This window comes from Macaca mulatta, chromosome 13 (genome assembly GCF_049350105.2).
Source record: "Macaca mulatta isolate MMU2019108-1 chromosome 13, T2T-MMU8v2.0, whole genome shotgun sequence".
Taxonomy (NCBI): domain Eukaryota; kingdom Metazoa; phylum Chordata; class Mammalia; order Primates; family Cercopithecidae; genus Macaca; species Macaca mulatta.
The window spans coordinates 114,891,604-114,918,680 of record NC_133418.1 but is presented as its reverse complement, the minus strand read 5'-3'; the positions used below and the strand labels follow the sequence as shown (position 1 = coordinate 114,918,680).

The 27,077-nt window shown below is 37.6% G+C and overlaps 1 protein-coding gene across 7 annotated transcripts in view; it reads left to right on the top strand.

The window, feature by feature from the left end:
• The window catches only part of TAF1B (TATA-box binding protein associated factor, RNA polymerase I subunit B), an 82,961-nt gene that overhangs the window by 45,011 nt on the left and 10,873 nt on the right, over nt 1–27,077 (top strand). For 5 of the 7 annotated variants that reach the window (XM_002799137.4, XM_077960154.1, XM_077960153.1 and 2 more), the window contains 6 exons: nt 10,274–10,421; nt 16,635–16,812; nt 17,412–17,458; nt 19,498–19,588; nt 25,077–25,147; nt 25,629–25,851. In XM_002799137.4, coding sequence (XP_002799183.2) covers nt 10,274–10,421; nt 16,635–16,812; nt 17,412–17,458; nt 19,498–19,588; nt 25,077–25,147; nt 25,629–25,851 — 758 coding nt within the window. Of the gene's footprint in view, nt 1–10,273; nt 10,422–16,634; nt 16,813–17,411; nt 17,459–19,497; nt 19,589–23,228; nt 23,732–25,055; nt 25,148–25,628; nt 25,852–27,077 lie in introns of those variants that run through there. The other 2 variants (XM_015111686.3, XM_077960151.1) reach the window with 2 other exon arrangements.

Here is a 27,077-nt window from a genome sequence, read left to right as displayed (position 1 = left end):
TGCTGCAACAGTAATCATATAACCCTTCCAAAATCAAATAGAAATTATTTTGAGATTATCTACTCTTCTTGATACCATCTTTTAAACTTCATTGCTACAGATATGTGAAATTGGAACATGGCTGTGCAACAATCAGCAGAGTGTTTGGAGAACAGACACATAATAAGGAGGACCTCCAGTAGGTTTTTACCAGCTCTGATCCTGGGGCCAAAACAAATTATTATCTCCTGTTCAGTTGGCAAATCCTCATTGGTCAGCAGTTCATAATTTTGTATTTGTTTATAAGGTTTGTGTTTGCCTGTGCAAGCTGACAACACGTTTCTAAAAAGGCCTCGTCCTCAGGGCCAAGACTATATTTCACATAAAGCAATATGTTCACCACAAATCCCCAGAAGACTAGATTTTGAACATAAAAAAAATATTTTTTGTGGTTGGGCATGGTGGCTTACGCCTGTAATCCCAGCACTTTGGGAGGGTGAGGTGGGAGTATCCGTTAAGCCCTGGAGTTTGAGACCAGCCTGGGCAACATGGTGAAACCCTGGCTCTACAAAAAATACAAACATTAGCTGGATGTGGCGGCACCTGCCTGTGGTCCCAGCTACTCAGGAGGCTGAGGTGAGAGGATCACCTGAGCCCAGAAAGTGGAGGCTGCAGTGAGCTGTGATTGTGCCACTGCACTACAGCCTAGGCAACAGAGTGAGACCCTGTCTCAAAAAAAAAAAAAAAAAAAAAAAAAGTATTTTTTTCTACTACATAGTAGGTTTACTGTCCTTAAGAAAAGTCTAGCAGATTAAAAATGCAGGGTGAACTATTTATGCATCATGATACATGTGGAATTCATTTTATTCTTTTTCCATAAATATAGTGCTTTGTCATTACTTCTGGTAGTTTTATTCCTCGTTAATTTTCCTTTGTTATGGAGAGTCTTGATATCTGTTTGGATTAACAGGTGCACTTAGCATTAGCTTTTTCTCTGCTGAATCTTTGCCTCAAAACAACAATAAGAGTAAGTAAGGGTGAGGCACTGCACTCTTTTTTTTTTTTTTTTTTTTTTTTTTTTTTTTAAATAGCTGAGCAGGAAGTTTGCCTCTGACAGGGTATTGTAATCAGGTTTATCACAGGAGCCTGCTGTTGTGTAACAGAAACTCTAGCCTGTCCTTACCTGTCTTAAAGTATTGCTTCATGAAGGAAAATAAACTCGCTGTAAATTTGTGAAATTCAATAAAATGCTTTCCCAAGCACTCTGTTTTTAATGCGTGCTGGAACAATTTATTGTAGCTTTGTGGTCTTTTAAAAAAAGTATTAAACTTGTAATTTCTTACTATTGTAATGAAATGGACCTGTATCACTCTAGAAGCCCTGTATGTCACATTTATTATACCTTTTAGACACATCCTCAGCCAAGTGTAGTAAATGTCCACACTCCCTCCCTTCTTCCCTCCCTTCCTTCCCTCTTTTTTCAAGAAGAGGTGGTTTGTGTTGCCTTCAGATGACTGTTGATTTAATTGACAGGCAGCTTTTCTTCATTGTGTGCTTTTTGCTTTTGCTCACAAAAGTGCATTCACTATTCTATAGTATGTTGAAACTTTTAAATGGAAACGGCTTTTCATTAACAAAGGACGCCTTTTCTTCCCTGCTTCCATGCCTTAGCTTTCTCCACTAAGTCTTGGCTTCTTCAGCAGCTGTACCTCCACCAGAAATGACAAAAGGTGCAATTGTGCTAGGAGATGGCGATGAAGATATGCCAGTGGAGTTTTGTGTGTGGGCTGCTGGGGACTGTTTTCCTTCTGTGTTTGGTTTTGTTTTATTTTTGTTATTCCAGAAAGTTGAGAGCACATCTAAAAACCAAAAAAAAAAAAAAAAACAACAAAAAACAAAAAAACCCTTTTCAAACCTTTATCCCAGGTGAGCTGTTTCTTTCCATTAAGTTGTTGTGTTAGTATTTCAGTGGCCCCTCTGTCTTAATTACAACAAAATCTGGCAAACCTCACTTAAAGCAGAGGGACATGGCATACAGAGAGAGTTGATGTGGTTTGTTTTCTTTTTCCAAGCAGCGTGGGAGTCTCAGTCTTCCTGCCATTACCCTGACTTAGGAGCAGAGCTCAGGAGAAGTGTGCAAATTAAATTTTAGTCTTTCCAGCCATCTCCTTTTTCTTAGTTGTGATTCGTGAGCCCAGGTAGATAGCCAGTTCATTTCATTTACTTAAATTAATTTGGAGATAACCCTCTTCTCCTTTTTCTGCCTCTGCCTCTTCTGCTGCTCCATTTGTGACTCAACTTTCTGGAGTGTGGTGCTGACTTGAAGCCCTATTTACTTCTAGCAAAAATCTTTCAGTTTACCTCGTAGAATAAACTGAAAATCTAGTTATCTTTCAGGGGCACCATCTCTTCACAGCATACCAAATAATCAGATCATTGATTGAACCGAAGTATTTGGTCTAGACATACTTGTCTGTATTAGATACAATTTATTCTGTCAGTGACTTACAATAGGTCTACTTCTATCTTTTCAGCCTTGATTTTCTTTATATATTTTAAACCTACAGATGAGTTTAAAAATAGATAATATGTAACATAGATAGTGTTCTACCACAGTCCTTGGCAGTGTTTCTCAATCCTCTCAAGAGTTAGTCATTTCATCATCCCTCGCTAGACTCAGCAAGAAGGGATAAAGAGGAAACTGGAAATTTATTCTGAAGTACATCTCCAATATTTTGAATGTTGATCAACAGCATTCTGATCTTCTCCCTGAATGAGTAAAAAGAAAAGATGTAATACTGGGTCAGCCAAACCCACTGCGTGGCACTTAGCCAGGATGATTCATTTTGCCTTGGAGCAATCTTACACCCTTTGTGAAACTGGGTTTCTTTTGGTGGAAGGAAGAAAAAGTCTCCTCCAGAGCTGTCAGTCACTTCTTAAGCACCTTCAAATGAAGGCCTTATTGGATTGTTTTGATCTGCCCGGAGTCTTCAAACCTGACTCTGGATTTATTCACCTTCTTACTCTGCAGGCCACATGTAGTGCTTGGGATTGTTTGTGCAATCTTTATTAGCATAATAATCTGACAGGTTTCAAGTCTACTTGAGGGAAATTGAGGTGAGCATGATGATCGGGTTCCCTCATTTCTACTCTTCCCTCCCAGACAGCATGAGGGAGACAAGCCAGCTGGTGTTTTCTTGTGTTCCTGGCCCACTTCCCCGTGCCCCCGCCCCCCACCCCCCTGCCGCCCCTGGCTACCATCATCTCGGCCTCACTGGAATGTGTATATGTGCCTCTCTTTCCAAACTTGGAGAGTTAAACTATCTGAGCACTCCCTCCTGTCTACAAGAAAAATAGCCTCTGCATTTTATTTTTTGTTTCCTGAAACTGGCATATTCTGTTTTCTGGGGATCCATAGCAATTTCATTAATCTCTGGACGCTCTCAGGCTTTAGTGTGCTTAAGAATATCCTGGAGAGCTTGTTTAAACTGCAGATTCTTAGACCCAGTGTCAGAAATGGATTCAGTAAGTATAGTGTGGGCTCTAAGAAGATGTTTTTTGGAAGCATCTTGCAAGGGATTCTGATGGAGATTGTGCTTTGAGCAGTGCACATAAGCCTTATCTGTATCTCTGTCTGTCTTTTGTTATTTCACCTTGTCCCACAGAAGAGTTGAGGTAGAATTAGCAGATAACCAACGGGTCAGTATAAAACAAAATGCTGTTATACCTTATTAAGTATGTGTTGTTTTAAACAGGATTCTGTTTAAAACTGTTTGGGAACTATGTCTATGTAGAGACTGGTCTATGAGTTTAACATATATGAAAATAGTGAAAATCAAGGCTAAAAAGATAGCAGTATCCCTACTCTCTGTGTAAGTCATTGACAGAGTACATTGTATCTGATGGATAAGATTCTGGCAGGCTTCTTATTCTGGGAAATGCAGACACATCTCTTGGTGTTACATTTTTAATAATTATAGTTTAATAACTCCGTATTTCCCCCAAAGGTATATTTCTAAGAGGTTTTGTGTAAGATAAAAGTAGATATTAGCAAATGGTATAAATTTTGAATGTCTGTATATTTCATATATGCTGAATTTTTAAAATTTTTCAGCTTTATTACACTTCTAATTATGACCTCTTTAACATGTTGTGTGTGTGTGTTTTTCCTTTAGACAGACATTACTTAGATTCCTTTTTTCTTTTTTTTTCTCCTGCCACCTTGTCTGAGAACTTAGGTTCCATTTTATACTTTTTTTGGTGGCAATATATACGTAAAAGTTACCATTTTAGCCATTTGTAAGTGTGCAGCTCAGTGGTATTGAGTGTATTTACATTTTTGTGCATCCATCACCACCATCCATCTCTAGAATTTTTTCATCTTCCCACATTGAAACTCATAGGCATTAGACACCAACTTCCCATTCTCCACTTGTTCCATCCTCTGGTAACCCCCGTTCTGCTTTCTGTTTCTAGGAATTTGACTTCTTTAGGTATCTCATAAATGTGGACTCATACAACATTTGTCCGTTTGTGTCTGGCGTCTGGCTTATTTCACTTAGCATAATATCTTTAAGGATCACCTATAGTGTAGCTCGTGTTGGAATTTCATTCCTTTTCAGGCTGGATAATATTCTGTGATATATATAAAACATTCAAAATCTATACTACTTGCTAATATCCAGCTTTATCTTATATAAAATATATATACATTTATGTACATACATACCACATTTTGTTCATCCATTCATTGGTGTACATTTGGGTCATTTCTACCTTTTGGCTATTGTGAGCAATGCCAACAGGAACATTGGTATACAAATATTTGTTCGCGTCCCTGCTTTCAATTCCAGAAGTGCTATTATTGGATCATATAGTAAGGCTATGTTTAATTTTTTAGACAACCATAATATATTTTTGAATGTTTTTTTTTCTTATTATAAAAGTAATGTATTCAGAATTAGAAGAAATGTAGAAAATAATGAGAAGTATAAAGAAGGAGATGAAAATTACAGTCTGATTTCTCATGAATGCCATTAACATTTGCTATTTTTGATTGTCTTATTTAATGTGCATAAACATATTTGCAAAATTAGGATTGAAGCGTATATACAAATTTGTCTCCTGCATTTTAAAAATTGAGTATTGTACTATGAATATTTTTCTAAGTCATGAAACAGCCTTTCAAAGCACGTTTTCTTAGCTGCTTAATATGATGCATGATATGTATATCTAACATAAATATCCAGTAATAAGGAAATGATGGATTCATAAAGAAGAATATTTTACAGTCACTCAAAATGATGTTCTCACAGGTTATCTCGTGGCATTAGAAAATTCTCACAGAACATAATGTTAGGTCATAATTCAGGAGATGAAACTATATTCTTTTTTTTTTTTTTTTTTTTTTTTTTGAGGCGGAGTCTCGCTCTGTCGCCCAGGCTGGAGTGCAGTGGCGCGATCTCGGCTCACTGCAAGCTCCGCCTCCCGGGTTCCCGCCATTCTCCTGCCTCAGCCTCCCGAGTAGCTGGGACTACAGGCGCCGCCACCACGCCCGGCTAATTTTTTTGTATTTTTAGTGGAGACGGGGTTTCATTGTGTTAGCCAGGATGGGAAACTATATTCTTAATCTAGTTTGTACAAAAGCTCTCAAACAGGCAGGAGCTTGGCCTAAGAGCAATGTAAACTATTAGAGGGATTTTAGTATGGGAAAGACATACCCGATTTTCATTTTATAATCTTACCCTGGGCTGGGTGCAGTGGCTCATGCCTGTAATCCCAACACTTTGGGAGGCCAAGGCAGGCGGATTGCATGACCCTAGGAGTTCAAGACCAGCCTGGGCAACATGACAAAACTCCATCTCTACAAAAAATAGAAAAAAATTAGCTGGGTGTGGTGGCGCATGCCTGTAGTCGCAGCCTACCCAGAAGGCTGAGGCAGGAGGATCACTTGAGCCCAGGAGGTCAAGGCTGTAGTGAGTGTGATCATGCCACAGCACTCCAGCCTGGGCAATAGAGTGAGACCCTGTCTCAAAAAAATAAAATAATAAAATAAAATAAAATCTTACCCTGGCTCCCAGTTGCAAAGAGGTAGAAGCAGATATAGGGCTGTCAGGAGGTTTTTGATAGTTCGGGTCTGGGGTAGAGTTGTGATGAGAAGGACTATCACTGAAGACCAAGCTTGCAGGTGGAGTGAAGTCTGTGGAATGGAATGAATGTGGTGTGTGAGGGAAGGGAGGTGTCAAGGATGTTCCTAAATGTTTGCTTTTTGTGACTGGGTAAGGAACACTGCTGGAGGGATTAAAATTTAGGGATGTGGAAGATGTTGGGATATATAAGTTTGACATACTAGAGAGATAATCCAAGTAGAGATGTCAAATAGGCTGTTGAATTTAAATCCCAATGTTATAAATATGGATGTGCCCAAATGAACTGAGAGGAAAGTCCACCCAGATCCTAACAGAGGGTTTCTCCAAGTTGTCAGAGATTTTTATTATCTTTTAGTATAGAATTTTGTATTTCCTAAATTTTCTATAATGTTGATGTGTTATTTTTATAATCAAATTTAAATGTTGCTAACATACATTCATCATGGCTTTATTTATACTGGTTTAAAAATGGGAAATAACCTAAATGCATAACAATGAGACAAGACTGGTTAAAAGAAAATGGGATGGGATTGAAAACCCTTTAGCCACCTTTAAAAAAATATTTTCAGTGTTACTCAAAAAGGAAAAGTTAGTTCTGTTTAAAAATAAAAGAAATTTTTAAAAATGAAATCTATAATACTGAATTGAGACTAGTAGAATGTGGAATCTAATCTATAGGATAAATAGATAAGCACACTTGATAATTATTTTCTCCTCAATTCATATTGGAAAGAATAGTGGCCTCTTTGTCACCAGATGCTGAGTTTGATGTATCAGCTTTTAGTGTGGAAGTTCTGAAAATATGCTAAATCCTTTTAACCTACCAGGTTGCTTTTCATTAATGACCTTACACATACTTGTCATGAATTTATCATCCATTAAATCATTTTTTAGATGATTTTTTTTCTAAGGGGAACATTTACCGCTCTAGTGTTTTGTTTGCAGATAAAAGTACTTAATTGCATCTCTTACCTGCATTATTTAAAAGGATTAAGATTGCCGTAAATCTTATTAGTAATGTTAAATTGTCTCAGCTTGAAAAGATGTTTCAAATTCTGTGCAGAATGAACCAGAGGTCTAAATTAATTAATTTTATAAATAAAAAAGAGGTCACGTTCTTTTCAAAGGTCACTGAGAACTTATTTTTCTTTTCTCTTTTTAAAATTCACAGATTAAAATACAATCAATAGTATTTTAGTGTACAAGTAGATTAACTGTATCCCAACGTTAAAGAAAATCTTAAAATGCCACATTGCTACTTTGGATTAACAGAAAATTACTTTGTATTCTTTAGCTACAGATCAATCATATGTTGATAATATAACATAAACTGAAGGCATTTTTCCTAAGGAAATGTAAGAGTTTAGCTATTGAAGTAGTTGTACCAAAATAAATATAATACAGAGAAGATTTTAACTTCAGACAAAGGAAAATCACGCATAGTTATAAATTCTAAAAACTCACAGTATGCTTGTTTCTGTATAAGCACATACCCCTGCACCATTAAGGTCTTTCCACCTTTGTATTTGAACGATGATTTCTCTCACAAAGGTGATGCATGAAGCTTTTTTTTTTTTTTTTTACTTTTTATTGAGGTAAAATAGACACATAGGAAAGTCTACACATCATAAATGTATATACAGTGTGATGAATTTTCACAACCTGAACACAGTCACATCCCCAGCACCCAGCTTCATGGAGAAGCATTACTAGCACCCCAGGAGCTCTGCTGCGTGCTCCCTTCCAGTCCTGTCCTACCCACCCTTAGAGTAATCAGGTTCTGACTTCTAACAGTACAGAAGCTGGGGACAGAGTTACTGAGTTTTATACTTTATATAAATGGAATTGTTCTCTTTTGCATCTGGCTTTTTTCTTTGAACATTATGTTTTGAAGATTGACTCATTGTTGCATGTAGCACATTCACTTACTGAATACTGTTCCATTGTGAGATTATATCACAATTTACTGATCTATTGTAGATAAGTAATTTACGGACATTTGAGTAATTTCCAGCCTAGAATTGTCACAAATAGTGTTGTTATGAACATCCTAGTACATGTCTTTTATGGTCATGCATACACATTTCTGCTGGGTATACATAGCTAGGAGTAGAATTCCCTTGACCTAGGGGGTACATATGCTCAACTTTAATAGATACTGCAAAATGGATTTTCAAAATTTTTATATTAGACTCAATTTTAATAGTGTTCTACCATATCAGAAATGTTAGTTTTTTGAAATCTCGCAAGCACATGTGTGTTATAACCCGATAATTTCTATTTTGTACTATAGTTATTTATCCAAGCCTTATCTCCTTTCTCGATTGTCAACTCTTTAAAGAAATTGTCTTATTCATCTTTTTATTTCTGATATTATCTTATTCATGTTTTTATTTCCCAAAGTACTTTGCACAATTCCTTGCATATAATAGGCTCTAAACTAATTTTTTTTTTTTTTTTTTTTTTTTTGAGACAGAGTCTCGCTCTGTGCCCAGGCTGGAGTGCAGTGGTACGATCTCGGCGTACTGCAAGCTCCGCCTCCCGGGTTTACGCCATTCTCCTGCCTCAGCCTCCCGAGTAACTAGGACTACAGGTGCCCGCCACCACACCTGGCTAATTTTTTGTATTTTTAGTAGAGATGGGGTTTCACCGTGTTAGCCGGGATGGTCTTGATCTTCTGACCTCGTGATCCACCCACCTCAGCCTCCCAAAGTGCTGGGATTACAGGCATGAGCCACCACGCCCGGCTGCTCTAAACTAAATTTTTTATGAGAATAGATGAGTAAATGAAAAATTACATGCAGTATTAATATTAGGAATGTTTATAAATTGCAAAAATACAAATGGTATATGCAAAAAACTGAGTTCTTAAAGTAAGTGCTAGACAGAATTAATATATTAATATTTGTTCATAGCTTTCCTGAACTTTTATATACTTTTTATATGCTTTTATGTGGGCCAGTTTAGTATAAAGTTGAATTGTGGATTTTTAACTACTAGACTTAAAGCCTGGCGTTACTCCCATATAGAAAAGCACGTGAATATTATGTAACAGTGATCTGCATTTGTTAGCTCTGAATTTGAAGAGCAATGAGAGAGTGCAGGTGAGAAAGGTGAGAGGGAAGTTGTGTATCAGAGCAGTCATGAAAACATTTTAACTGTGATCGGGTTGTATGAGCCAAATGGAATTTTAGTGGCTTTTAACATTTAGTATGTATCATTTAAAATTGCTGAGTTAAAATATTAAGGATTTGTGGGGGTTTTCTCCCTTCATACTTTTCTCCAAATTCCAGATTTTTTTCCGTGAATGCATGTTAGTTTTATCTGTTCCTTTTTCTTTTCTTAAGCATTCTAAATACTCTGGCTTGGAACATATTACTTGCTAAATCAGAAAATTTTTTTTTCTTTCTGACTTTGAGTTTAGGTTCAAGGGGCACATGTGCAGGTTTGTTACATGGGTAAATTGCATGTCGTGGGGGTTTGATGTATAGATTATTTTGTCACCCAGGTAATAAGCGCAGTAAAGGTAGTTTTTTGATCCTCACCCTCCACCCTCAAGTAGGCCCTTGTGTCTGCTGTTCCCTTCTTTGTGTCCATGTGTACTCAATGTTTAGCTCCCACTTATAAGTGAGAAATGCAGTATTTGGGTTTTTGTTACTGAATTAATTTGCTTAGGATAATGGCCTCTAGCTCCATCCATGTCGCTGCAAAGGACATGATCTTGTTCTTAGGGCTGTGTAGTATTCCATGGTGTATGTGGATCATAATTTCTTCATCTGGTCTGCTGTTGGTAGGCATTTAGGTTGATATTATGTCTTTGCTATTGTAAATAGTGCTGTGATGAACACACATGTGCATATATCAATGACTTATATTCCTTTGGGTATATATCCAGTAATGGGATTGCTAGCTTGAATAGCAGGTCTGTTTTAAGTTCTTTGAGAAATCTCCAAATTACTTTCTACAGTGGCTGAACTAATTTACATTCCCACCAACAGTGCATAAGTGTTCCTTTTTATGCACAACTTCACCAGCATCTGTTATTTTTTGACTTTTTAATAATAGCCATTCTAAATCAGAACATATTTTTTAAAATAATTTTTGTTGCAAAAATTGCGACTATGATGATCTCTCTTTTATTTCAGTCTTGGCCTGACTACGAGGATATCTATAAAAAAACAATTGAAGTTGGCACATTTTTAGATTTGCCTCGTTTTCCAGACATAACTGAAGACTGCTATCTTCATCCCAACATACTGTGTATGAAATACTTGATGGAAGTCAACCTCCCTGGTAAGTGTGTGGCATATATTGTGGGGACACTTTAACTATTCGAGTTACGGTAAGCAGACTTTTCAAATCACAGAGTATTAGAACCACCTGAAAAGGTCCATGGTAACATGAAACTTAATTTCAAAATTCTTTCTTAAAATAATTCAGACCCTTTAAAATCGTTAAAGGGACAATATTCAGAAATAGAGTTTTCAGAAATAGAGTTCTGTTTTGGTGTGAGGGATTTATGCTTGAAAGAAGATGTTTGATTTTTATAGTAAGTTTGCTAAGTGCAAGTAAAGTACCAAATGTTTCAGTGTATGTTTTTAATGACCTGTCCCCCATCCCAAAATGGTACTTTTTAATTTGCATGAAGCATTATTATTACGTAATGAATTCTAATTTTTAAAAAATCCTAGAAGCTAATCTCTGTAACATTTTTATTGTTTGATAATATATTCAGTCCATAAAACAAATGGAGATCAAAGTCTGGTCAGATCATATTGAGCTCTTTAAGGCAGTGAAACATAAAATGTAAAAAGAGCCTCACTATACCTGGTTCATAGTATACCAACACACAGGTAACCTCAATGGAATCTGCTGGTGGAATCCAGTCCTGAATTTCTTGTTAGACTAGAAATATGAGAAATTTTGGACTTATATTCTTAAGAGAAAATAAACATGGTGTGACTATACCATTGCTGAAGCAATGTAAAAAATGTAATTGAATGTGTTGTTAATAGGAGAGTAAAATACGTGTGTTATGTGGAAAAAGCAATATACAAAATTGTATGCACAGTAACTATAAATATGAATATAAATATGTAGTAACATGTATATAAATGTAAGTATTGTAATAATTTAAAATTTTTTTAAAAACAGGAGCAAAAATAATTTAAATTTTTCAAATGTAACATTTCTAAAGCTAAGGAATATGGCTCTTATTGACATTCCAGAAATCAGTAATTATTTAAGATTCTAGAATTTAGAAGATTTTATTTCTGCATTTGGACATGTTGTATATCAGAATTACTATTTTGGATTTTTTTTTTCTTTCTGCTGCTTTGATGGGTCTCTCAAGTACGGAAAGTTCTTGTATGCTGTCTTATATTCTAAATCCTGAGTTTATAGAGCGAATACTGGTCTATGGAAGGAACACCAGGGATTATCAAAATATAACTGATGCAGCCTGGTTAATAGCAAACAAGCATCTATCTCAAGTGTTTGTTGTTGGACAGAGAGGGGATGGTAGGTTTTCTGGCTGATATCTATAGTTTAACTATTTTTCTTGCCTAACGTTTCCTGTAAGGAGTAGAAATAAATCCATTATAATATGCAGAGAGACGTTATTGTCATTTGATATTTATTAAGTGACTTTTTGGAGGCAGTATTATAAAAAATGTAGGTAGAAAAATTTCACTTCTCACAGTCTGTTCAATAGAAATAATTTGAAATATAGAAAAAAATTACACATAAATGTTATTAGTCTCTTTATAATATTGAAAAATCAGAAACAACTTAAATATCCAAAAGAAAGGGAAGGGTTATGTAAACAGTGGTGTGTGCATTCAGTGGAACATTAGGTATGTAGCTTTTAAAATAATGTTTATGAAGAGTTCATAAAAGCATGGAAAATGTTTATGTTATAATAAAAAGTCAAGCCAAATTACAAAATTAACGTATAACATAACCACAGCTACATAAAATGAAGACATTCATGAAAAGATTAGAAGTAAATATACCAAAATGTTAAAGTGGCTGTTTCTAAGTTAGGGTAACACATGTTATTTTTTTTCTCCTACCTTTTTGTGTCTTATAAATATCCTATATTGAGTTGTATTACTTATTAGTGGGCACGGGGAGTGCAATAAGCTTTTTCTTTTTTTTTTAAAGACAAAGTCTTTCTCGGTTGACCAGGCTGAAGTGCAGTGGCGTGATGGTAGCTTATTACAACCTTGAACTCCTGGGCTCCAGTGATCCTCCCACCTCAGCCTCCCGAGTAGCTGAGACTACAGGCACGCACCACCATACCTGGCTAGCTTTTTTTGTTATTATTTTTAGTAGAGACGAGGTCTTGCCATGTTCCCCAGGCTGGTCTTGAACCTCCAGGCTCAAGCCATCTTGCTGCCTTGACCTCCCGAAGTGCTGGGATTACAGGCATACGCCACCAAGCCTGGCCTATTTCTTTTTAAACAAAAAATAGATCTACAAATTAAGTTATGATACTCCCTATATCTTAGGATTTAGATTCTAAAATGTTTACAGTTGGTATGCAAACCACCCATACATAAGATTATAAGAGTATTGGCCGGGCGCGGTTGCTCAAGCCTGTAATCCCAGCACTTTGGGAGGCTGAGATGGGTGGATCACGAGGTCAGGAGATCGAGACCATCCTGGCGAACGTGGTGAAACCCCGTCTCTACTAAAAAATACAAAAAACTAGCCGGGCGATGTGGCGGGCACCTGTAGTCCCAGCTACTCGGGAGGCTGAGGCAGGAGAATGGCGTAAACCCGGGAGGTGGAGCTTGCAGTGAGCTGAGATCCAGCCACTGCACTCCAGCCTGGGCGACAGAGCCAGACTCTGTCTCAAAAAAAAAAAAAAAAATTATAAGAGTATTTCCAGAATGTGCCATTTGTAATTACAAATATTGCTCTCGGTAATGCCATCAGTTGTGCGGTGCCATTGATCAAAAAGAAAAGATCTGTGTATGTGGTACTTTTACAAAGATAGGGTTTAGTGTTCCCAGAAAGCTAAAAGTGGTTTTAAACATGCTGGGGCAATAGCCGCCTCTCCTCAATGCCTTTAAAGGTGACCAGGTAGCCTCTGGGGCTCGGGGAAAGGTTTCGGCAAGTATGTCACACACGCCCTGCCTGAGTAAGCGCTACCCCTTTGATGGCCATCAGTGAGCTCAGATGCACTCTCCACCCTCTGGTATAGTTCCTCCCATTGTCACCCACAAGCCTGCTGGAGAGAGTTTCTGACGGTGTTCGTGATCATTTATGTAATTTCTGTTTCATGTATGTAATTTCTGAAGTTTCCAAAGTGCCCATGTATAAATTCTCTCCTTTGTGAAGGTGGGAAGGGAGGACAGGCAGGCTTCCCCTTGACAGATGAGACTTAGGGCGGTTCAGGGACACCCAGCTGGTAGATGGCAGAGTAGATTCCTACAACCCAGTCTTACCCTTCCAAGGCCTGTGCTCTTCCCATGCTCTGCTCCCTTCCAAGACCCTATACTGTCCTTGCTACCATTCTCATCATTTCTTCCAGTTGCTTTTTAGTTAGTCTGTACTTTTGGCATAAGGGGAGCAGTTCAAGATCTTAATTCTTTTTTTTTTTTTTTTGAGACAAAGTCTCACTCTGTCACCCAGGCTGGGGTGCAGTGGCATGATCTCGACTCACTGCAACCTCCACCTCCCGGGTTCAAGTGATTCTCCTGCCTTAGCCTCCCAAGTAGCTGGGATTACAGGTGCCCATCACCATGCCCACCTAATTTTTGTAATTTTTTTTTTTTTTCTGGGACGGAGTCTTGCTCTATCGCCTAGGCTGGAGTGCAGTGGCATGATGTCCACTCACTGCATGCTCTGCCTCCCGGTTCATGCCATTCTCCTGCCTCAGCCTCCCGAGTAGCTGGGACTACAGGCGCCCGCCGCCACACTCAGCTAATTTTTTGTGTCTTTAGTAGAGACGGGGTTTCACTGTGTTAGCCAGGATGGTCTCGATCTCCTGACCTTAGGTGATCTGCCCACCTTGGCCTCCCAAAGTGCTGGGATTACAGGCGTGAGCCACCACACCTGGCCAAGATATTAATTTTAAAAGAAGAGAAATATTTCAAGAAATGTCATTTTTTAGAATAACAATACTAATATGGTTTTGATTTTTAAATTATCTGAGAAGAGACTATAGCTTCTACAACCCAATATAAATAATGTTTAAAATTTTAGTACATGTATTTTAAAATTAATTCTTTCCCATGTTTGAAGTGTGCATGTTTGAGTGTAAGAGTCCTGTCTATCACTCATTTCTCTAATTTCCTTCATTATATTAATGCACAGTGTCTTGTACCTAGTAGACACTCAGTAAATGCTTGTTGAATTGAGCTTTATTTTCTATCTCCTCATCTTTTTGCATCTGAATGAAGCCCGGGAGTAAATTCAGGTGAAGCCTGTAAATTGAAATTATCTTGATAGTATAATAGTCCAAATTCTCTGCCTCACAAAGACCTGTACTGTCTGGCCCTGCCAACCTCTTCACATTCAGTACTAAAGCCTTGTTGGACTGTTCGCATTTCCTGAAAGCACCTTCCCATCTTTGTCATAGCCTGTACCGTACTGCATTCTCATTAGGAAAAGGACTTGAGGAAAAGGACTGTGTCTGTATCTTAAGTACCCAGAACACAGTAGTTGCTCAGTAAATGGTTGCTGGAAGAATAAAAGCCAAGTGAAAACTTTAGCCAAGCTATCAGAATCTGGTAGACATAAAAATTCTTTGATGCTGTATTTTGAATTATCATTGTTATATGTGTTCTGTTTCTATGTTAACAAAGCATTTTTTAATCAGCAAAAATTGTTTTTACTTAAATGTTTCAAGAAAGAAATTAATTTTGTGTTTTATTTATTCTTTATCATAAACATGTAATTAGTACCAATTATGTGTGGGTCGTAGCAGTTAGGAAGACAAATAAAACAAGATTGAGTCACCCTCAAGTTTAAGAGGGAAACAGAAAGATAAACCCTTAACTGAGTGCAGTAGAAGGGTACATGCCAGGAGATCTGCTTTAGCACTCAGAAGAGGGCCAGTCACAGGAGGCTGTGGTATCATGTCTGTTCTTAGAGGAAGTCACTGGTATAACCAAGTTCTCTAAGATGAGTGAGCTTCAGCCAGGTAAAGCCTGAGATGAGGAATGCGGGGAAAGAAACTGGCTTTCTAGGCAACGGGGCAAAAGTAGCTGTGCAAAGCCGAGAGGCAAGTGACAATATGGCTTGTTTGGGGGAACTATGGAGATTAGGCTGGGAGCTAAAGGCTTTAGTGAGTTCATGAGAGCAGGGGAATACGATCTTTGGGCCACAGGAGAGTAAGACTAGAGAAAGGGAGAGCAGTTCTAAGGGTGGCCCAAGGAGCAACAGTGAAGGGAAGAAAGGGGATGGATTGGAAAGCAGTCAGCACTGATCCAAGTGCCTTAGGTGTATTCATTAATTCAGTCTTCACAATCGTTATGAAGCACATACTATTCTTATTCCTATTTTAGATAGATTGTTTAAAAACTGAGGCACAGAAAGGTTATATAACATGTCCAAGGTCACAGAGCTAGTAAGTGATGGAGCAGGGACTCTAGTCCAGGCAGTTTGGTTCCATAGTCTCTTCTCAACCATGGTACTGTATGCCACCTTGAGAGAATGGAATTAACAGGACATGGTGGCTGAATGCATGTAGGAGATTTAGTTCAGTTCCATACAAGCTCATTATCTCTTATAAATAATGGCTATCATACTTGAAATTGATTAGAGTAGGCTGTGGTCACATCTTACATACTTAGATTGGGAAGTACAGAAATTCTTTGTTTAGTAACTTTAAGAGTTTTCAAAGTCTATTCGCTTGAGCATAACTTCAATTTATTCTCATTATAACCCATTTTAGAAGTGAAGAAACTGATGCTAAGTGACTCTGATCCAAGAGTCACAAAGCTAATGATTGGAAAGCTTAAATATAGGTCCTAGGTTTTCTGGTTCCAAGTCCCATGTTATTCAGTCTTGAGTAATAGGTGTAGTCTATGCTTAAGATATAATTTCTTTAGGAAAGTAATATATCTAGTTAAACACTTGTTGAGGGCTTCCAGTGTGCCAGCCAGGATGCCAGCCAGTGCACATACATTGCTAGAGAAGCTTTTGATCTTATAAGGGAGTGGAGTTAGTTTTAGGTGAGCACACACTGCTGTAGAAACACAGACAAGAGATGTGGATGAAACAACTGGTATGTGGCTGCCAGATGCCAGGATATGTCCTAGAAATAGTAGATGTTTTAGGAAGTCGGAATAGGGAATGATACGCCATTTTAAGATTCTACCATTCATTTTTCTATACGGATGCCGTGTTTTGTTGTTTTATTCACAGAATGTGTGTCTCTGAGTTCTTGTATAGTGTTGTGTTTTAAGATAAAGGGTTTTTTATGGATATATACATTGGGGATGATCTAGTTGCCAGATAATTTAATTTACATTTTACTGTTTTGTTCTTCAGATGAAATGCATAACTTAACTTGCCACGTGGTGAAAATGACTGGAATGGGAGAAGTGGATTTTCTGACATTTGATCCTATAGCTAAAATGGCAAAAACTGTTAAGTACGATGTACAAGCTGTAGCTATCATTGTGGTGGTATTGAAACTGCTTTTTCTGTTGGATGATAATTTAGAGTGGTAAGTGTATGTCATTTTTATGACAAGTAACGTTTTATGGTGCTGATCTTAGTTTTTTAAGAAAGCTTTAAATGTCATGAAAACACTTTAAAAAAAGAGATAAAGAAAAAATGTGTACTGTATTTACCTAATTATATGTTATCTCAAAAAATGGAGACTCTCAATTGTTATAGAACATTGACTAGTAGTCACAATTACTTCTTACACAGTACTTTGACTCAGCTGGTTGTCAGTTGTTTGATCATGTTTTATACCTGTATTCTTTAGGTAGCAATGTTCCTCATTGCTCCACTGATTTCCTAGTTTTAAAGTATCTTCATAAATCTCTGTCTGTATCCCTTTAGGCTCCTGGCAATATGTGTTCTCAAAGATTATTTTAGAAAGTAAAGGAATCTTAATATGTCGCCCCTCCCAAATGCCAACAAAGAGTGACAGTATAATTTATAGTGTCTCCTTCTCTGTTTCAGTGATAGCTTCTCCATGAAAACTTGGTATCAGTTTCAAATACTATTCTATACTTTTCTCTCAGAAGAATTCAGAATGTATCTTTCCAAATACATGACTTCTAAATAAATTGATTTGTTTATTGTTATCTCCAGGTCCTTGTCTAATCTTGCTGAAAAACATAATGAAAAGAACAAAAAAGGTATTTTAATTTTTTATCATTCAAATTCAAAGTGGTCATAGATGATAGATTAAAAGATGGAATAACTGTAGGCAAACAACTTTGAAAAATATACACATACACATGCACATACACATGTATACAAACTAAATATTGTACCAGTATTGTTTTTTCATATAATTACCTACTTGTATCTCTAGGGTACTAAAAAATACCAGTGAGTCCCTATTATATGTAAGACCAGCCAGCTTTGTATTCCCAACTTCTACTCACCAGCCATGCTAGATCATGAATTTACAGGTAGCTTTGTGACCATCCTGTCTATTCTGATGCTTTCAGCCTTTGCTCTTGTTGGTCCCTCTATCTGAAATGTTCTTTCTTTCTTACCCCAACTCCTGTTCAGTCCCTGGCAAATCCTCCTTTATGCTTCAAGATGCAGCATAAACACCACTCTTCTGTCTCATCTTCACACCTATCCACTTCACAATGCTTCACCTCTTCCCAAATCAGAACTAATAACCCCTGCCACAGTCACTCTTGTTCAGACTTCTGCTAGATGTTTAGTACCTTGAGGTCTAACTAATGGCCTAAGTACATCTGTCCCTATTAGATTGCCAATATTTGTAAAGTGCTTAGAAGAGCATCTGGCATCTAATAAGTACTTTATAAGTGATAGACAGACAAGTGAAGTGTGAACTTCTGGAAGGAGGGATCATATCTTTTTTTCTTTTTTTCTTTTAATGTATTTTTAGTGCCTAACATAGTGACTAGCCTAAGAGCAGCTCAGTGAAGTATGGTGAATATGTGAATTATTAAATTCAATTCCAGTTTATTAATGTTCTCATTAGGATTTATGTTCATTGGTTTTAGAGGCTTGAATTTATTGGTAGCAATCAGTTTGTGTGTTCTTTCCAGAATATGTGCAAAGTAAAATACTACTTTCTGTACGTTGCTCATGTTGGCTTCTATGTAGAGTGAAAGGTTGAACTAGCTGTCTTCTAATATCCCCGCTAATGCTAAAAGGTGGTAATTTACTACGTAGACATATAGAATAAACAGAGTACTTTGACCTGTCTCCCTTGTAAGCCTCAAAATAAATCCATGCTGTCAGCAGGGCGAAGATCACTGTCGTTTCTCTCTGCTCTTCCTGCTAATTACCATCCCCTGCCCCTAGCATTGTTGATGGGGAGACTGAGGTTTCGAAAAGTTGTGACTTACTCCAGGTCAAAGAACCATGAGTTCTATCGATTACTATAGTTTTCCTCTATTCTTATAATTCTTTTGGTAGTTTTCTCTCCTCTGTGGCTGTATGATCTACAAGATCATATTGGATTAAACAATTATTATATTGGCGAGTTGAAAAGATTTTTAGTTAGACATGGAAAGAGACTACCTTCCCAGAGAATAATGGAAAATAATCCCTATATGGAGTGAAAGAGTGAGGAGTGAGTTTTTATACTTTACTACATTCAGTTCTGTTGTCTCTCTGACGTCTACATCTTAATCACACACTCACACCAACTGTCTGATGCAGTCCACTTTCTTACATGTCTCTAGATTCTTTGAATTAAAATTAGGAGGAATGGGAATAGGAGCTGATGAAACTGGAAGTCTGGGTTCAGCTACTATAGTATCATTTTACACATTTATCAGTAATTTTTTCCATAATACACATATTCATCATATTGGAACACCACTGTGTGCCAGGCACTGTGCTAGGTGTTGGCTTTCAGGGGAGGAGCAGGCCTTCTTTGTAGTGGCAAACAAAATATGTGTTCTGTTCTCAAGGAGGTAATAGTCAAGTCTAGGAGAAGCAGACATGTAAGAAGATGATTTCAGTATAATTTAATTGGGGCTACAATATAAGTAGGAACTTAGAGGAGGGAGTGACAGATTTCTCAGGAGAGTCCTGTTAGAGGAGAGAGACAATGACTCCATCCGTAGATTCCAAGAGCTAGTATATAAATGTTTAGCTATGTCAATGAATGAAAACTCAAATGAACAGTGTATATTATAGTGTGATTTATTTGGTTAATAATCTTGGATTTTATTTCTTTCAGATAAACCATGGTTTGATTTCAGAAAGTGGTACCAAATTATGAAGAAAGCTTTTGATGAGAAAAAACAAAAGTGGGAAGAAGCAAGGGCCAAGTATGTTCTCTTTCCTGGTTTAGATGCACCTGCTTTACTTCTGTGTCTGTTACTTTACATTTGAAAGCTGAAGCTTCATCAGTATACGCTGATCTGCATTGTGACTTTTTTTTCTGGAAATATTAGCCCTACACTCTTAACTTTTCTCTTTTTTATATTACTATTAACCAAACTTTAGATTTGATGTGAATTTCACCAGTGTTTTTATTAATGTCCTCTTTCTGTTCCATGATCCAATGCAGGATACCACAGTATACTTTTTATAATTTAACTTTTTGTAATTTACGTGAGACTTGCCTATATTTCTAATACTCCTCCCTCTTCCCCTTTCTCAAATATTTAGTCGTTTCTCGTCTATGCTTCCCAATATTAAAAAGATTACATATGTTACCTTGCAACACGTGTAATTGGAATGTTCCCCCAAAATAAAGACCCCTGTGAAAGTTAAAACAAAGCAGACAGCAAGTCCATTTGATTCAGCCAGTGTCACCGCCTTTCTTTGAACTGTCATTCTGATGTGGGCTTGTTGTGGTAGAGTAGAGAGAGCATAAGCAGTGCTAGGTTTGAATCCTGTCTGCATTACAAGCTAGCTGTGTGCCCATGGGCGTTACTTAACCTTTTGTTGAGTCTGAGTCTCTATGAGGCTTTGAAGAAAAAGGTAACATCTCTGTATTTAATGTAAATTTACAGTAATACTAATTCGACTCAGTAATTTTATATCCTTTGAGAAAAATCAAGGTTCCCCAAATTAGTTGAAATGAGAATTCGTTCAGCTCCTATTTCTTCAGTTAAAAAAAAACATAATAATGCCCACTTATATACCGTAATTAAGACTCAATTTTCCAGGATGAGAGTAGAACTAGATTATTTTTCCTCTGAATTCCAGAGGGCTTTTAAATAGAAAAACAGACTCTTGGAATGGAAAAGGCACTGTGGAGATGATCCTTTCCAAAGTAGGGAAGTGTGACAGGTTCCCTGTTAGTAGGCAGGATCGATGCACAATGAAGAAGAGGGGTGGAGGTGAATTTATCCCAACAGCCCATGGATTTCCAGGAAACCGGGCCCCCTCCTCCTCATCAGAGGAGTGGCTCTTCAGTCAGTGGCTCTCAGTGGGCACAAGAATAGCAGCAGGAATGAGAGTTTGTTATGTGTCTTAGGTCATTTTGGAGAATCGGCCTTCCTTTCTGTGGTGCTAGCTGGGGTTAGTCCTGACAGATCCTGAGGACTGGGTGTTTAGGGGCCATTCCACCCTGGTGTCTCAGTGGTGACAGGGCTTTCCTTACCCCAAGCCAGACACCAGCCTACACTTTAAAACATAGCTCTTGGAGGCCCAGTTCATTATTGCAGTGTTATATCAGTTGCACATTTAAGACTTCCTGGCTTTTAGCTACTTTAGGGAATAATTTATCGGCCAAAGAAAGTAAGTCTGGTTATAAAATGGCACTTTCCAGGGAGGTACCAGGCCCCACGGTGGAGGCTGTCGAGGGGACCCCTTTCCAAGGTCCTTCTTCCTAGAATATGTGCTGAAGGCTGACACACACGTGCAGTGTGAGTTACTGCTGAGTAACATGTGAAGCACTACCAACTGCTGCTCAGGCACAGAGCTCTGGTGCATGATGGTCACCTGTCGGTTTCACCCTTCCCCACCCCCATGTTGACATAAATTTCCAGTTTTTCTCTGTTTCTCTGAATATTATCATTCATATTGTCAGATGAAAATTATTAAAACATTTTCTATATCTAAGCATGGGTTCCTATGCATGACATTATGAAAAACACTAATAAACAATAGTTGAAAGCCTGAAACAGCATAAGAGGCTGCTTTGATGACTTCTAGCTGTTATAGAAGATGTTGAGAAGAACATGGAGAAAAATTAAGCCTGTGCAGAAAATCTCTATGCCCTAATTGGTGTATAGTGATATCTCATTGTGGTTTTAATTTACATTCACCTGCTAATTTTTGCCTTACCTTTTGGATTAGGCAGAAATTTCTTAGATGTGACACCAAAAGCATGATCTGTAAAAGAAAAAAAATTGGTAAATTGGACTTCATCAGAAGTAAGAACCTCTGCTCCACAAAAGACACTTAAAAGAATAAGAAGCTACAGACCAGGAGAAATTAAATGTAAATCACATATCCAATAAAATATTTGTATCTAGAGTATGTAAAGAATTATTAGGCAATAAGAAAAAAACTCCATTTTTTTAAATGGGCAAAATATTTGAAAAGACGTTTTACCAAAGATGATATCAAGATGACATGTGAAAAGATGTTTAACATCATTAATAGGGAAATGCAAATTAAAATGACAATGATATATCATTATATACCAATTAGAATGGTTCAAAACAAAACAAAAACAAAAACTGATCATTCCAAGTGTGGGAATTCAAAATGGTACAGCTATTTTGAAAAGTTGGCAGTTTCTCAGAGTTAAACATACATTTATTATGTTATCCAGTGTTTTTCACTCCTAGGTATTTACCCTAGTGAAATGAAAACAAGCTCACACAAAAATCTGCGTAGGAATGTTTCTAATGGTTTCGTTCATAATTGCCAAAAACTGGCAACAAACCACGTGTTCTTCAACTGGTGACTGGATAAACTGTGTTCTATCCATACAGTGGAATACCATTTAGCAGTACAGACTTCTGATGCATCCAGCAATATGAGTGAATCTTAAATGCATTATGCTACGTGAAAGACTCAAAAGGTTACTTATGCTGATTCCATTTATATAACATTCTGGAAAAGGCTAAACTATAGGGACAGAAAAACAGACCAGTAGTTGCCTGAGATCAAGGATTGACTGTCAAGGGATGTGGGAGGTATTTTGGAGTGATGGAATTGTTCTGCATAGTAATTGTAGCGAATACACACGTGCAACTGTATGTGTTTGTCAATGCTAGCAGAACTACACTGAAAAGAGTAAATTTTACTGAATGTAAATTATACCTTAATTTTTAAAAATGAGGAAACATGACATGCAGACAGATGAGAGAAGTATATGGATAACATCTAGCTGGGAAACATGGTTTGTGGTGTGTCTCTTTTTGTAGTTTTATGTAATGAGAAAAGGCAGGCAAGGTAAAGTCAATTTTGGAAGAAGCTTTCATTTCAGGTCTCTAAACACTTAGCGTAGTTTTATTTTAGATCACCCTTCCCATTCTTGGAGCATGCCCTCCAAGGACATAATAGTGCTCTCTTGATTTACGGCATGATTGCCACTTGTATAGGCATTTACTGTAAACACATGAGAAACTTCTATTTAGATTAGGTATTCACAAGGAATGTTTAGCAGTGAGTGTGCCCAGGGATTGGGATTAGACTGTTTAGGGAAATTCTTTATCCTTTGAGATTTTATTATTTAAGAAAATTAATAGCAAAAAATATATTTTAAAGATTCGCTGACTCATTTACCATAACGTTAAATGACAAACTCTCTGATATATTTTAAATGTGGTGTGGTTCACTAAAGTTTAATTTCACATAATTTTCAGGAAACCATCTCCTGTATAACATTAATTACATCTCTACTGCTACCTAATGATTAGAAAAATTACCTTTCTGTTCTTTTTTTTTTTTTTTTTTTTTTTTTTTTTTGTGAGACGGAGTTTCACTCTTACTCTTGTTGCCCAGTCTGGAGTGCAATGACACGATCTCAGCTCACCGCAACCTCCGCCTCCCGGGTTCAAGCGATTCTTCTGCCTCAGCCTCCCAACTAGCTGAGATTACAGGCATGCGCCACCACGCCCTGCTAATTTTGTATTTACTACAGAGATGGGGTTTCTCCATGTTGGACAGGCTGCTCTCAAACTCTCAACCTCAGGCGATCCTCCCGCCTCAGCCTGCCAAAGTGCTGGGATTACAGGCATGAACCACCGCACCCGACTCCTTTCTGTTCTTAACATTTAATATCATTGCAGAAATTCAAAATAAAAAGTCAACATCTGTTTTATATATAGTCATGATTTTACTGACTTGATCAAGTATTTTTAAAAATTCTTGAAAAAAATCAGTTCTTAAATTGGTTAAAATGATTATTTGCTAAATGATATTACCAAAATATTGTTTAAAATGTGTGCTTTTATATACGTATTACTTCCTAGTATTAAAAATAAATGGTGAGAAATTATTACAGATACTACAGATGTTTAAAATATTTGTATTTCTGGCTTCCTATTTTTAATCTTTTTTTCTGGAAAGTTCACAGATATTTCTTGAGTATCTGCTAGCCAGGCACTTTGTCAAGTACTAAATAATAATTCTAATTATTGTATAGGATTTAAAGAACCCATATATACATTATCTTATTCCTCAGAATAACCCTGTGAAAGTAGAGGATGAGTTTAGAGATGCTAAATTCATTTCTTTGTTCATTTATTCATCCAGTTATTCTTCAACAAATGTTTAAATGAGTTCCTACTATCTGCCATTCCCTGACAACACTAGGGGCATAAGGATGGCTGAGACAGTCTCTGCCTTTGAGAGCCTCCATAATTTGTCGTTCAGATTATGCTAGCTCTACCACTAGAAAGTGGTGGGCCAGGTCTTCTGATTCAGTACTCTTTCTTGTTGCCACAGTGTCTTTCAAAATAAGAAAATGGCCTGGGATCAAGAAGAAGGTGGATTTTTTTATTATTATTATTATAAGTTATGAAAGTCCTCTGCACTAGGGAACACAGAAATAATGAAAATGAGACTAAGAATGAACATTGTTATCTTTGTTGCAGAGCTGCAGTGTCTCCTTGGCAAAGTTTAGCAACAACCACTAGAACCAGAAATAGAACATGTCACTTCCTTTTGGAGTCTAGAACTGATCACCCTAATCTGTAGGAACCTTAGGTGGCTCTTAGTGTTTGTCCTGGAGGGAACCCCAAGAGCCAGAGCAATCCAGGATCCCCATTTTACAGTGGAAACTCCCTGGCTGCCCTTCCCTTGGCAAGAATAGGCTGAGTCAGGACAGGGACTGTTGGGACTGTGTCATCCTGGAATCCAGTCTCTTCCTCTCCTTTACGCCAGGAGTAGAATAGATTTCCTGGCATCAGGTGCCAGAGAGATGCATTTACTGTTCACTCCGTGTAAGTTATTCAGAAGTACTACTAACAACTCTCAGCAAAAAGGCATTGGGGCAAAGGCAATGAGGAACAGTTGTTTCGAGGTGGCTTCACTTTATGAGAACGAGCAGCAAGGGAAATTTATGGTGGAGGAAACTGTTTCTGTGTTTTGTGTGTAATTAATAGCTTCTTCAAGATGTCACGGCATCTGGGCAGCTTTTGAGAGGAGCATACCATTCTCTTGGCCTGGGCTCTCGGTCAGTGCCTCCTTCTAGGGCCTAAGTTCAGTAGACAATATAGACATGTGCCAATAAGCCATTCTAAGCCAGAACTGTAACGAAATATCGGAAATCTCAGATAGTGCTTCAGACAATGTGTTTATGTCCGTTTCATCTCCATCCTGCTCCAGCTGTTTCTTTACCATGTACAGATACCTGTGGAAAAGTGAAAAGCCACTCTACTACTCGTTTGTCGACAAACCAGTAGCATATAAAAAAAGAGGTGAGTCCAGTTTTGTCTTAATACCAAGTAGCAACACAACTGTAGAAAAATTAAATATCTGGACTTGAAATGTTGAATGCTTACGTTTTTTACTTTTTTTAAACAAATGTTCCGGGGCACGTATACATCCAAAGGAGCATCATGCTCTGCAAGCAATCTCTGCAGGAATCTACTTCAGGAACATGCCGTTCTTCAAAACAGAGCCTCAGTTCCTGCCAAAATCTAAAATCCTAAATCGTTCTGATTTTGGGAATTCTTTGCTTATAGAATTCTTTTTGGATTGTACATTCTTTTTGAAGTAGTTTTCCACATGCACCTCATCCAGTTTCATTTTCTCTTAAAGTTATCCTGTTACATTACGGTGGTACATTTGCCAAAACTAAGGAACCAATATTGGTACACTCTTATCAAGTAAATTCCAGGCTTTATTTGTGATTTAATATAACTTGTTATTTTGTTTCCTTTTTTTCTCCATTTCCAGAAATGGTGGTGAATCTACAGAAACAATTTAGCACACTGGTTGATTCAACAGCAACTGCTGGAAAAAAAAGCCCTTCAAGTTTTCAGTTCAACTGGACTGAAGAAGACACTGATAGAACATGTTTCCATGGACACAGCCTTCAGGGAGTCCTGAAAGAGAAAGGCCAATCACTGCTAACTAAGAATTCATTATATTGGCTTAGTACACAGAAATTCTGCAGATGGTAATCAATGCTTTTAGAAAAAGTCACATATAATTGAAGCAGTTGCCTATATAAGAGCCAGATAGGTTTTCTGTTGGAATTAGAAGCTGGTGAGCTTAAAGTCACGAAAATCAGAATTATACATTGAGTCTTGTGTAAGAGTTCTAGGAAAGCTGGTAAAAAGAAAGAGGATACAAGGCAATTAGCACAACTGTTGCCTCTAAATTAACCTGCAGTGCAGCAGGCAGGCAATAGAAGTGGCTGTAACTGCTGATCAGGAGAATGCGCTGTATTTTTTAGTACATATCACTTCTCTGAGTCAGTTACCTTTTTCATGTCTTTCTACCTCTTAATACTTCCTTAAGTATTTCCTAAAAATAAGGATATTCTCTTAAGTGACCACCGTACAGTTATCAAACTCAGGAAACTTAATATTGATACGATACTTTTATCTCACCCACAGTCCATATTCCAGTTTTCTCATTAGATCCCCAGTGTCCTTTTATAGCAGGATCAAGTTCAGGAGTAGGTATAGCATTGATTGATTTTATCTCTTCAGTCTCCTTTAATCAGATTGTCCCTCAGCCTTTCTTTGTCTTTCATGACATTGACCTGTATTTTTCAGAAATGTCAGTGGTGTTATACAATGTTTCTGAGTATGGTTGTGATGGTTCCTCATATTTAGATTCAGGTTCTGCATCCATGGCAGCTTATGTCGTGATCCGTACCTTTGTGCTTTTTCACAGGGCATGAGGGTGGATTGTGGATGATCTCAGATTTAATACTGCAGTATAACGCAGTGAGTGATACATAGAGCTTAGTATAGTCAGTGATGAAAATGCTGAGATTTTTTTCTCTGCATGAAGTATAAAACTAAATTCTGATTGTATGAAGTTTCAGTGATACCATGACTTTAGACACCAAACTTATCTGTCAACCTTCCCTGTTCTAGACCAGAGCCTAGAACTGCAGAGCAAGCAAAAAAGGCTTCAGCTGGGCAGTAAAAATGCCACAGAGACCGTAACTAAAACTCAGCCTCTTTCCTTAGAGAGCCCCTTAGCCCCTCGCTCAGAGCCCCTGACTCTGCCCTTAGTCTGAGTTGTCTGATTTCCAAACTCCTCATCATCAAAGAAACAAAACCAGAGGTCCGAGAAGCACTCTGCTGATAGACATCTTGACGGTAAACATAAATGACACCCTTTGACAACGATAGGGGAGCCAGCCTCAGAATCCAAAGCAGACAGAGC